General features: G+C 37.4%; 1 protein-coding gene across 27 annotated transcripts in view; it reads right to left on the reverse strand.

Annotated features, from left to right (window-relative positions):
- Positions 1-12528, reverse strand: part of PLEKHA5 (pleckstrin homology domain containing A5) — a 168130-nt gene that overhangs the window by 65148 nt on the left and 90454 nt on the right. For 26 of the 27 annotated variants that reach the window (XM_052669662.1, XM_052669663.1, XM_052669659.1 and 23 more), the window contains 2 exons: positions 5969-6052; positions 4675-4795 (listed from right to left, as the gene is read on the reverse strand). In XM_052669662.1, the coding sequence (XP_052525622.1) occupies positions 4675-4795; positions 5969-6052 (205 nt within the window). Of the gene's footprint in view, positions 1-4674; positions 4796-5968; positions 6053-12528 lie in introns of those variants that run through there. The other variant, XM_052669676.1, reaches the window with a different exon arrangement.

Below are 12528 nucleotides of genomic sequence, written 5' to 3' on the forward strand. Positions count from 1 at the left end.
TGCAGAGCGGAGCTGGACAACAGCCTCCCCTGCCTGGTGCTGATGCTGGATATGATGCACCCCAGGGTACCAGTTGGCCCTTTTGGCTGACAGGGCATTCTGCTGACTCATGTCCAATTTGTCATCAGAAAGAACCCCCAGATCCCTTTCTGCAGGGTGCTTTCCTGCCTCTCATCTCTCAGTCCATTCATACATCCATACAGACATCTAAGTTAACTTGTATGGATACTCTATTGCCATATTACACAAAAGCAGTGCCAAGATTTTGATCAGAAGCAATTTGTAATGCTCATGCATCTCGAACGTTCAGAAGCTCTTAAGAGTTTGAAACTTCCTATGCTTGTTACATGGCCAACACATTAAAGATGCTTCTGAAAACAACATAAGTCTTTCAAGTCTACTAGCAAATTCAGATAATTTAAATAGATTTCTCTTAGGTAAGTCTGATTAAAAAAAACCACAAAAAACAAACTGACTTCAATTTCACTAAGCTCTGAGCAAAGATTTAGTAGGTTGATTACACATCTTACTAACTGTGAATACAAATGTCCATTAATTAAATAGAGCATCACAATTGATTTCTAATTTTAGCAAATACAGAGAACACTTTTGGTGATTTATGATTATTTTACCATTAATTTCATAATGAGAATATCTGCTCATAATTTCTAAGCCTCAAAGACAATTATTATTTTAGGGTATTTAAATATTGTAGGTGTTCATATAAACTAATTATCAGTTTTCAAGCTTCTTAGGCCATCTCCTCCTCCTTTTACATCTGGCATCCCTGTCCATCCCACATTCCCTTCACACACAAACCTGACATAAAAAGAAAAACAGGAACAAAAGAAATAATCAAGAATTAGAAGGATTAAAATACTTTTCACCCCACAACACTGTAAGTAGAGGACATATTGCATAGCTCCAGTTCTGAAGAAAAGCAAAAAGAAAGAAGAATAATGAATGACATGTCTAGCTACTGACCACTTGGTGGAAGATGTAGAAGGCAACAGAAATAACAAACTTAGTCACATTTTGTATAATTAGATCAATTCTGAGGAACGATCCCAGAAACTGTGATGTCTCTAAAATCAGAACCTACAGGGCTCTGCACAGTGCCAGTACTGAGAAAGAAGCTGAGAAATCCAATCAGTGATATTTACTCTTTCCCCACTGTGAAGAAAACAAACACCAGAAAAGTCTTGAACTTTGGGCAATAGCTCATTCAGTAGCTGGGGCTGCATACCTAATGACTGTTTCAGCTGCTCTTCTCTGAACACAGCTGCTGATGGACACCAAATTTACGTGAGTCTTCTTCCCCAGTTTCAGAAGTGCTAACTATACCTAAAAAATGCTCTTCAACTAACTAACATAAAAAATGATCAATGCTAAACTTATTTAAAAACAAGGTTCAAGAAACTTCTGAATGTAAATTCAAAGGAAAGAGATACTAAATCTTCTTCTTCCTTCTGCCTAAAAATATATTTCTATGTTTAAGGCTTAAATTATCCTCCAGACCACAAGCCAACATAGCTCTGCCTTCTGTATTTTGCAGGCAATTTCAGTGCCTTCCAATATTGCAGTCTTCCATGAACTGAGTGGTTTTCTGCCTCAGCACTTTAGCTTGGATTAGGAGGTTGCTCTTGAAAATAATCTCCCAACCATTCCCCCTTACTGTGTTTTAGTTTGCTTACTAGAGCAAACTCTGTTTATTTTGGATAAGACTAAAATGTAAATGCATAAGGACTAGCCTGAAGATAAACCACAAAAGCACAGTACAGATGTTTGGTCCTAAGCTCCAGTACTGCCCTGCACGTCGCTCCTGTTTACTGTGCTATTTGCTAATGTGGATGCATCTCATGACTATTTCTGATTAAACTGAATCCCGATCAGACATGCACTGATGTACTGAAACTACTTATTTAAAGCTGGAGTGCCTTGAGGACTCTATGAAATACATATAAACTGATACACATATAAACAATTTGACACATCCTCGCTGTAATAGAGACTTCATTCCACTTATGGTGAGAAAATTGTTAGCATGGTTCTGCAGATAATCAGGGCAAGGGAGATGAAATGTGGAGAGGGGCCAGTAACAAGCCTTACTTTATTTACATATGAAAAAACTGAGCCCCAAAATTCATTTCAGAGCATGTAACCATATTGGTCTAGGTAGCAATTTTAGCACTTAAAAAAGGAAGACTTCACTTTAAAAGGAAAGGTAGAAATATGTATGTCTCTAGCAGCCACAGGCCTGTGTAGACCTTTTCCACAGTCACGGGTCTGCTGGTTTCAAATTCAGAGATACAGTTCAAGTCAACAAGGAAGAAGTAGCACTTAAAAGACTACTCTGCCCAGGATTGTAGTGTAATCTTTGACTACCATGCTTTATCTAGTGGGAAAGAAAGAGCAGTAAGACTTTTATCTGAGACTGATTTTTGTCTCACCCCATTCAAACCTCTGAACAGCAAAAGACTTCAGAAGTCTTTCTGCTATAATAAAGAAACTTATCCAAGCGTCATGCCTATTCTGGATCAATAAACATTCATGAAAGGCAGTACATACTTCTGTACCACTCAACTACCTGAAATTTTAGTTGTAGTATAAACTTGACCTCCATTCCTCATTATCTTCCAATATTCAGTACAATCATGAGTTATCTTTGAAAATAAGAATAGCTAAAAAAAGGAGGGATGGGCTGTTCTGTGACTTAATTCCTCACTAATATTTTACTCCTCCTCCATTATATTCAGATGTTGATAAGACAGCTAAGGATTTTACTCCGTATTGAGGGAGACATGAAAAATAAAAACATAGAAGAAAATCAGTTGTTGCGTCTAGATTCCAACAGTAGGAAATTTCTATTTAGTCGTCTTTAAACGCAATTTAAACCATTAGCCTTAAAGAACCAGAAAAGGTTGACTAAATGTTAGCTCTGGAACAGTTACAAATTATTTATATTCTGAAAGCAAAGCTTTTAAAATGGTGCTACAGTAATTCAGATAAGATTACATGTGAAAACTGATGTACAGTAATTGCACACAGAGGCACATGAATCATTAATATTTTAAATGTATTTAACAAGTAGAACAGATAGACAAGAGGAATGAAGAGTAGCACAGAAGTCTTCAAAAATAGGAGTTTTCAAAGGAAGTTCAAGTGTCATTAATGAAAGAATGTAAAGAAGCTACAATAATTGGCCTATAGCAATCTCAATTTCTTGAACACAGTGAAACAAACCAGACCGGAGAGCATTTTAAACTATCCTTTTGAAAGGGGACTATGAAAATACATTTGTAAAATACACTAAACGCGTCTCCTAGCTGGCTCTGTTGTAATTCATTCTTTGAGTAACTATTACTACAATCTATAACATTATTACAATTCTAACAGCTTTTTAAGATGGCTTTCCTGCATGGACAGAAATATGACTGTACAGAATCTGAGATTATGAGTTTGGTTTCTGGTTATAACTTATCTGCAGCTCCTTTTTTCCCCCAGCAACAACAGATTAAAGCATAGTTTGAAAGCTAGAGGCTTCTTCTCATTAAATAACAGTTTTCTAATGTCTTATAGACATGCAGAATCCTTGACTTACATTTAAAACAACAACAGCAAAAAAGGTGTTTCAAAAATGCACTTCAAGAAATCTTGAATGTTCCTTTTCCACCAAATGGAAAACAACTTATTTCAATTCTTTCAAATTAAGAAATCTGTTCAGTTAAAAACACATTCCATTATTTTCTCTTATAGGATGGATAAATCTGCCAAAAAGCATTTCTCATCATTAGGGTTTTCCATAATATATGTTATTTTTCCCCTTGTTTTAAATGACTGCTTGGTAGAAGATGTTATGGCGCTTGTGCCTGTCATCACTGATCACAGCTGTGATCTTGGTGACAAAACATAATGAAATGATTAATTCTGTAGCAAGTGCATTTTCCTTACATGAAAGCTCAGGAAAAAAAAAAAAAAAGTGGAAAAAATGCACACAATAACTTTGTTGGATAAAGCCAGCTTTAAAATAAATATAATTGAGGTTAAAATAAATTTAATTGAACCCATCCTCTGGATAAACATTTGGACATTGACCTTAACCTTTTGAGCAGCTGGTTAAATAGGGAAGATGGGAAGCAAATTTAAGTAGCTTAGGAATCTCCAGGATTTCTCCTTGAAATTTTCTCAGGATACCAGGATTTCTGGTTCAATGTCAGCAAATCATGACACCTGCCCTTTTATTTTACCACAGTATCACCTTCCATCTTGTTAGTAACCACATCATTTACAATTAGAATCTTTGCATTTTACCAAAAGAAATCTAGTCAATTGTTTGTGTATCCAGCAATTTCCAGAACAATGCTTACAACCAGATATCTGAGCAGTTACTCAAGATTGCTCATTTGCACTTACTTGATTAGAAAGGTTGAATTCTGTAAACAATGTGTGTGCAAGTCATATGATCTGAGATATCTGATGAAATTTGCAACTTCTGTGATAATCTGTTTCAAACACCTCAGTTACCAAATTAAACGTAATAGGAACTGAGTGCCCTAAAAAAGGTAATGTGCTTCATTTCTCTTTTTAAATGGAATACTAACATAACACTGCCTAGTACTTTGTGATATAACTGAATCATTTTAATTTTAACTTAATTTGGACATAGAGACTTACTCTGCCCACAGGGCTCATAGGATGAGCAGCATAATCTGATGTCAGATTATAGTTAGTTGCTTCACATATCACGCTTACAGGTCTCTCCTTCTTTTCTTCAGACGTCATTGCTGCAGCAGTCCTGAAAATAGAATATGTAATAGCACTAGAACATGCTGTGTATGCACACTGCTATTAAAAAGCACCCCCAGATGTAGCCTAATACAAGCTGCGTCCTACTTTTTCAATTTAAAAGCAGTTCACACTTCATTGTAAAGTTACCTGCACTGTGTTTTAATCTTAAATCTGTCACAGATGAATTTAAGATGTTTAAAATAGGATTTCTTTATTAGCTTATGTTGTTAGTGGGAAGGAAAAACACTTTGATATAGAAATAGGACGAAATGCTCTCCAAAGCCACATATGGCTTTGCCTCACTTCACAGAATCATAGAATGGTTTGGTTTGGAAGAGACCTTAAAGCCCATCCAGTTCCAAAACCTCTGCCATGGGCAGGGCTGCGATTCACCAGATCAAGTTGCCCAGGGCCCCATCTAACTTGGCCTTGAACACCTCCACAGATGGGGTACCCACAAGATTTTTGGACAGCCGTTGCAGTGCCTCACCACCCTCTGAGTCAATGACCCAGACTAAATCTCTTCTCTTTCAGAATACACGCATTTATGCAATTCCACATACTGTAATTCTGACAGTTGACACTGTAACATTTGTCACAGTGTAACAGGTGTTGCAGCAGTGGTGGTAAATAGGACACCTAACACCCAGCTACATATAGCATCTTAAAGTCAGGTATGACCACCATGCATATCATCTTTGCATTTTGTTGTGTAAGCCACAAAATTAATGCAAAGATAGCAATTACTGGGGAAAGGACTCAACAGGCTGACAAAATAACCAACAGCAGAAAAACTATCAGATAAAACAAAGTAAATTAAACATGCTTGATTGTGCCTATTGGAATCAAAAATGGATTCCTTGTTGGAAGTTTACTGGATTACAACATAATAAATACATTGTTTGCTAATACTATAGAATATCTGAAGCGACAAATGGAAATCCACACAGTTAGACAGAGTACATTTCGACTACATAACCACGTTGCATTATTCTTATTGCTTTTTTTCTATTAAAAAAAATAGTATCAAGTATTTAATATTATTTTCAATAAATTTAAACAAATGAAATTATATACATGGTAATTTGACTTGGAAAAAAAATAAACATCACAATTAGCAATCATGGAAGCTTATTTAAATGTTAGACACTTTTAAAACACCTATTTTGTAGCTACTTACTGTTCATTCACAACAAAAATACAGTTGTCCTGCGATGGCTGTCCCGTTACCGGATGTTTGCAGGTTACTTTTCGTTCATTATGACTGTAGAGGGGAGATAAGGAACAACTCTTAGGCATAAATTTTTTAGTTTTCCAACTCAGCCATATATAGCCACTACATCAAGTGTATCAAACCAGTAAAAATGAAGTCAGTCATTTAAAATCTTCAGCTGATGCAGATTAATATTCAGTGACTGCAACAGCACTATGTCACGCTCAAGGTCTGCTTTCGTCGATGACTAACCCAGCACACTGCTCCACTGCACCTCCCAGCACCAGGGAGCCTGTCAGCATAGGCCTTTGCTCTCACCAGTACACACCAAACCTGGCACGGTATCTTGTTCTCCTAAGCTGCAGCTTTTGCTAGATCACTGGATCACTAGATCTTGGAGCAGCTCCAAGAACATGAAAGAAATTGCCGAAATTCAATGGCTCTCAGCTGCTGCCACTCACGAAGGAAATGTTTTGACTTGAGCCATCCAGCCCAAGTGGGCACAGGAGCAAAGGGGAGAAGCAGTCCTGTTGTAACTGCCTGCAAGACATGCCTATCGGGTGACTCTTATATGCTGGTCCTGCTGCAGAACGGGGCTTTCCTGCAAGTTTCAAGGCCTCACAAGTCCCAGCCACGTCACGAGCAAGCATGAATGAAAGTGCAGAGCTGCCAGCTGGCAGAGCAACAGCTTAGGACACTGTGAGAAGTCGAGGCCTGAACTGCAACAACCCCTGGGAACAGCATTCCTCAGATGTAGGGGTGGAGCAGGGCAGGTGTGCTCATGAAATCTTCAGTGATCAAAAAGCACAGAAGCTGAAATCAGACTAGGAAAGGACAATGAGCACAGAATGAAGGTGTATTAATCAGGTATATTCAAGTTATTTGAAAACAAACTCACCTCACTTGTATTTTTAACACTTTATATAATCAAAAAAGTATTTACTACAAAGAGTGAAGTACAACAGTACTTCAGTACAACAGTACTACAACAGTAACTGAAAGCAGCACTGTAAATAATGAAAAAACAATAATTCCTTTTAAAATATTTACTTTTGCAAAGAATACAGGATACAGTTTGTAGGACCTTATATATTACTACGCCTTTTTTACCCCAAGCTCAGCCTTAAAAATATTTGTGGACAGGGAACAAACCTGGACAAAAAAAGTGTGCTTCAGTTGCAAGATAGCTGAAGAGGCACTAAAGGACAGGAGCTCTAAATGCCACATTTTCCCCAGCAGCTCCCTCTTTTACTGCCTGTTTGCCTAACCTTTTCAGCTTTCACAACTATGAAGCACAACTCATCTTGCAAATGTTATGCACTCTGCTCTTCCTGCTTCTTAAAACAACGGAGACTTCACAAGGCTATCTTTACGTTCCCCAAGCTCTTGAACATGCCTTTTGTTCATAATCATTTTACAGCTTTGGTGCATAACTTAATTACAAGTTATCTCCATTCAATAAACCCATAAAATATTCACACTTGTTCCATGAACAGCAGACATTTGGATAAATGTGCATAAACCTAAGGTGCAAGATTAGAAACATAACCCCATTCTTTAAACTCTCTGCCTCCCCGTGCTGAAATTAAGTGGAATTTTATAAACCTACAAACACCTAGCTGGGTAGACACGTTATGGAGCATAGCTAATGAACTAACAAATTCTGGTAAGTAATCTTTATTTTTTCAGTAAATTCAGCAGAATTCTCAGTTCAGCTTCCAAAGAAGCTGCTATAACAGAAGCTCATGTAGTACAGTAAGAGGAACAGAAGGAGACCACAGGAGTATGTTTGTACCATTCCTTATTGCCACGATCCCACAACTTTAAAATGAAAATGGCCCATATTGAAGAGAACTCAAAAATATTCCCAAGAAATGAACCGGATTTTCTTAAATTCTTTTCTTTTGACTTCCAAAAACTTAATTTTCATTCACTCAGGTGACTCAGAGGTGTCATATCCCAGGTGCTGTGGGAGTGAACCTGGTACATGCCTGCACAGGAACAGGCAGGATTCAACAACCCCATGGGCAGGTCATACAAAGCCAGGAGGGAAAACAGATAAGAGAAGGAGAAGGATAAACAGAAGAGAGGATGCAAAAACAGAAATCTATTCAGCAATGGTTATTTTTTTTTTCTACTCTCGAATCATATAATGAGTCAGTACTTCAGTAGTAACACAGTAGTTTGTTTTTGGACAAAATATGGTTTTCTGTACTGCTCAAACTGACTTTGGACGTACAGAAATGAAGCTGACATTGCATACGAACAAAAGGCAAGAAAAATCATAAAACACGAAACAATATCCAGTGAGGTATAACATTCCTTAAAGCATTTTAAAGATCCCTATAGTCACTTCTCTGCAGGTGAGACAAAGACAGAACAATCTTTTCTTTGTCTTCTGCTGAGATGGAAGTGAAATTTCGTAAGCTTGAAAAGAAGTGTGATTACTTTAATATGTCTTACTGGATGAACAGACTTTAAACACTTCAATTTAAAACTTGTTCATTACTCATCAGAAATGTTGCATTTTTGGCATTCACTTAGCAGATATTTTGACAAGACTTCTCAAGTTACTGGTGTAAAATATAGAGTATCTCGGTAATTGTTGTCATAACCCTCCTACCTAACAGTAGTTTTAGGCGTTTGTTTTAAACTAAATCTTGCAGACTACAGAAAATTTCATTAAAAGCCACCATTCAGTATTCACAATCTTTACCACATTCAGCTTGGACAGTTGTCCAAGAAATTTCATGCTGGGCCTACACCCAAAGCTGCATTATCTTGTCAATGGGTCACAGGGGAAATAAAGCAAAAATATTTTCTTTTACTGCAAATTTTATTTTCCATTTTATGCAAACTCCACTCTGCAATTCAGAATTTCAACTCCGCATATTTCTGTGTCTATGCCTTTATGATGTGACCAAGAGTGATTTACTTGGATAACGGCAGCCAGAAGACAGCATGCTAATTTTCTGCTGATGCAGGGATACAACCTCCAAGTTGTGTACGGATATAACATTCTTTTCTTCTTTCTTTCTCAGAACAGGTAAGGGTGGAAGAGACCTTTTGGTCGACCTGCTCAAGAAAAGGCACACAGAGCAGTGCTGCTCAGGATGAACTCCAGGAGGCTTCTGAAGATCTCCAAGGAGGGTAATTCCACAGATCTCCAATCAATTTCTGGTAACAACATGTGTTGAGAAAGCGGGGTAACTATATACACAAACAGCTGTGCTGATACCAAAGGATTTGACTGACCTTTACTATTTCAGCAACCGCAGACAGTTTGTATTAATGGCCTGCTACACACCATAAATTCCCTGTATATTTTATTAGTATTCATGAGCATAGATTCAATATTAACCATTAAAGTTTGCCACTGAGAAGCATTAAACTCCAGAAATGAACACTGCTGACTAAGATCACAGAATGGTTTGGCTTGGAAGGGACCTGAAAGCTCATCTAGTTCCAACCCCATGCTACAGGCAGGGCTGCCACCCAGCAGCTCAGGCTGCTCAGGGACCCATCCAACCTGGCCTTGAACGTCTCCAGGGATGGGGCATCCACAGCTTCTATGGGCAGCTGTGCCAGTGCCTCACCACTCTCTGAACAAAAAAATGTTTACTTCCTCAGAAAGGAAACAGTGGTTTGGTGTCTGGGTTATGCTGGGACTTTGAGGAAGTGTGCCCCATGCTGAAACACTGCAGCATTCCCTGGAGCAGATACATTTCTTCATTGAATGAAGGTGATGTGACAGAGAAGCAAGGTACATCACAGGTCTGGCACGCATCAAAATAATGCTCTGTTCTTGATTCCAGTAGTGGCCCTGACAGCGGCCAGTTGTAAAAGCATTTGAAATAAAGCAACCAACCAACCAAAAAAAAAAAAAAAAAGAAAGAAAGAAAAAAGAAAAAAAGAAAAAAAAAAAAATCCCAACTGTAATGAAATAGCTGAAAATGGAACATGTCTCTGAACAAGCTATCTCAGTGCAAGACAACCAAACAGGAAAATCTGACCTCCTTTTCTCTGGAATTTATTATATTCTTCTTCCAAAATCATTTCTCTGAACAACTGCAGGCTTTAGCAGGTATCTCAGCTTTGACACATGGACAAACCCTTAAAGAAAAATAACTTATCTTGTCCAGGTTAGAAGATGACCACAACCTTGAATTTGACTCATACTATTTGCTTTCTTACTCCACTCCTTCTTTCTCCTTTCCATTACTCAAGACACTCTCTTCAAGAAGATAGAAGACAGACACAAGACTATTTTACTTATTTTCACCAGTGCTAAACGTGTTTAAGAAATCTTGCTTAATCTACTCATGTACAGTTAACAGCAATCTTTTTGATGGCCAAAAGCGATACAAGGATGACTGAAAATGTACTCAAGTAGATCATTTAAATACATTATCCTATCCGTAGACAGAAAAATAATGTACAACTCCAGGGACCGCACTTTCTAACTGTTTGTTTTAGTTTTGCCTTGTTTTACAGAACTGCTGACACAGAAATGCTGTGTACCAATAGCACTGCGAAATCAGCAAACAGAAAATTTGATCCAGTTTTGTCATTTTGAAGTTGGTGTAATCTTTAAATGTATTGGGGCTTTTTGTCCGATTTTTTTTTTTTTTTTTTGGATAGGCAATCAACTCAGTTGACAGCAGTAGAAATAGAAAAAAATATATATAATCCAGCTGGTACAGAAAGGTCTATGCAATTAAATTGAAGAGTTAGACAGAATTAGATTGGAACAGAGCAATTCACTCTGAAGTGGCAAGGAAGAGCCAAGTACAGAGGTGAAGACACTCAGATTGGGGTCTCTCCATTGTATGATTTGGTTGAGCTCCCTATCCTCTCATGAAAATGGAGCAGGGGCCAGAACTCTTAAACACATCTGGTTTTCTCCCACTGAAATTAAAGCTAGATACCACTTCAAAGCTTCGCTCATGCCCTTTCTCTGTATACTTTATTTATGTGGTCCTAAAGTCCAAGGCCTTCTCATTTAGTCATTCTCAATGTGACCATCAAAGCAAAGGCTGACTTTTACTTCACTGAAAGGATACAAACAAAACCATAAACCGGGACATAACTTCCAACAAACCTCTTCATCTTTAATTCAGAAAGACTGTTCCTTTTGGTAAAACTGAAGAACACATTTCAGAAGATTGGCATACCACATATCTGCCTCCTAATGTGTTTTCTAAGGCTTAAGTAAGATTTTCAGTCTGATGATCTAATCCATAGGCAATCTCTTCATATCACAAATTTACTCAGAGTACATAGAGATATTTCATAAGAGAGGCAAATGTATACATTTTTCATGTTTCATAACAAAATACTTTAAAGCTATGAATACAGCAAAAAATCACAAAAGCCATTAAGTGCTCCTCTCTAAATTAATTATTTTCACTGATGTTTGAAGGCAAGATTAAACTGGAAACATATGGAGGATGAGTCCAGTCCAGCTTTATTCAACTTATGTGAAGCATTTCATTATTAAATTACGGAAAAATAGTAACAAAAAAATCACATCAGCAATTTTTATGTTGTGTGCTTGCTTTCTAACAGTGCCTCATAACTGAAATAAATGCAGTAACTTACAATTATCTAACAAGAAATTGTCTAGATTTTGAAAAAAATTTAAGTAAATGCAGTCCCTACACAAATGTTAGCAAGAACGTGGTCTGTGGTTACACAAACTCTTATTTTACTAAATCTGTAATGCCACATTGTACCAAAAGCACAAGCTTTTTTTTTTTTTTTTTTTTTTTTTTTTTTGTCGTCAGTACTGTCATACCCTATAATTATAAAGCTTTTTTTTCAATTAAGTTTTTTAAACAACTCTGGCAACCGTATAAACTGAACCGTAGGCTTCACTAGCAGACATACGAGTACAGTAATTTAACATCAGGGCCACTATATAAAAGGGAGTGTAAAGAGACAGGAAGTTTCCAAGTGCACAGAGTGCTGACCTGCATCACATACACTGTGACTGTGAAAGTGAAGTATGTAGAACACTTTGGCGCACACACATTTGGGAAGGTGCACGCAAAACTCCACTGATCTTCTTGGCAAACAACACAACACCTCGTCTGCAGTTGCTGCTGCCACCAATTTCTTGATCTGCTGAGTTTCATTTTTTCAGGCAAAAGCTCTTTTCTCTCTGGATTTTCCCTTTAAGCCCTCCTTAGTATGAAGCAATCACAGGAGTTTTGGTCTCCCTGCTAGTGCTGTAATGAAAAAGCACCTGAACATCTCTATACAACTGACTGTACTCAGCTTTTCAATCATTACAGATATTTATTTCTAAATATTAAGCATTACTGCCCTGAAAGCGTAACCCTTTCTTTCAATTGGACCATTGTAAAACGAGATTTATATTTCAGTGAAAATAAAGCCTTCTCTTGCCCAAGCTGATAAAATTGTTTTTCCAAAACTTTGTAGGAGGATTTCTCTCACATGTAACGTATTTGAGAATTTGCAAGATACTGAAATTCAATAAAGGCCACAAAAAGTGGAGGAAACTG

This window comes from Tympanuchus pallidicinctus, unplaced genomic scaffold (assembly GCF_026119805.1).
Source record: "Tympanuchus pallidicinctus isolate F22 unplaced genomic scaffold, pur_lepc_1.0 scaffold8, whole genome shotgun sequence".
NCBI lineage: Eukaryota > Metazoa > Chordata > Aves > Galliformes > Phasianidae > Tympanuchus > Tympanuchus pallidicinctus.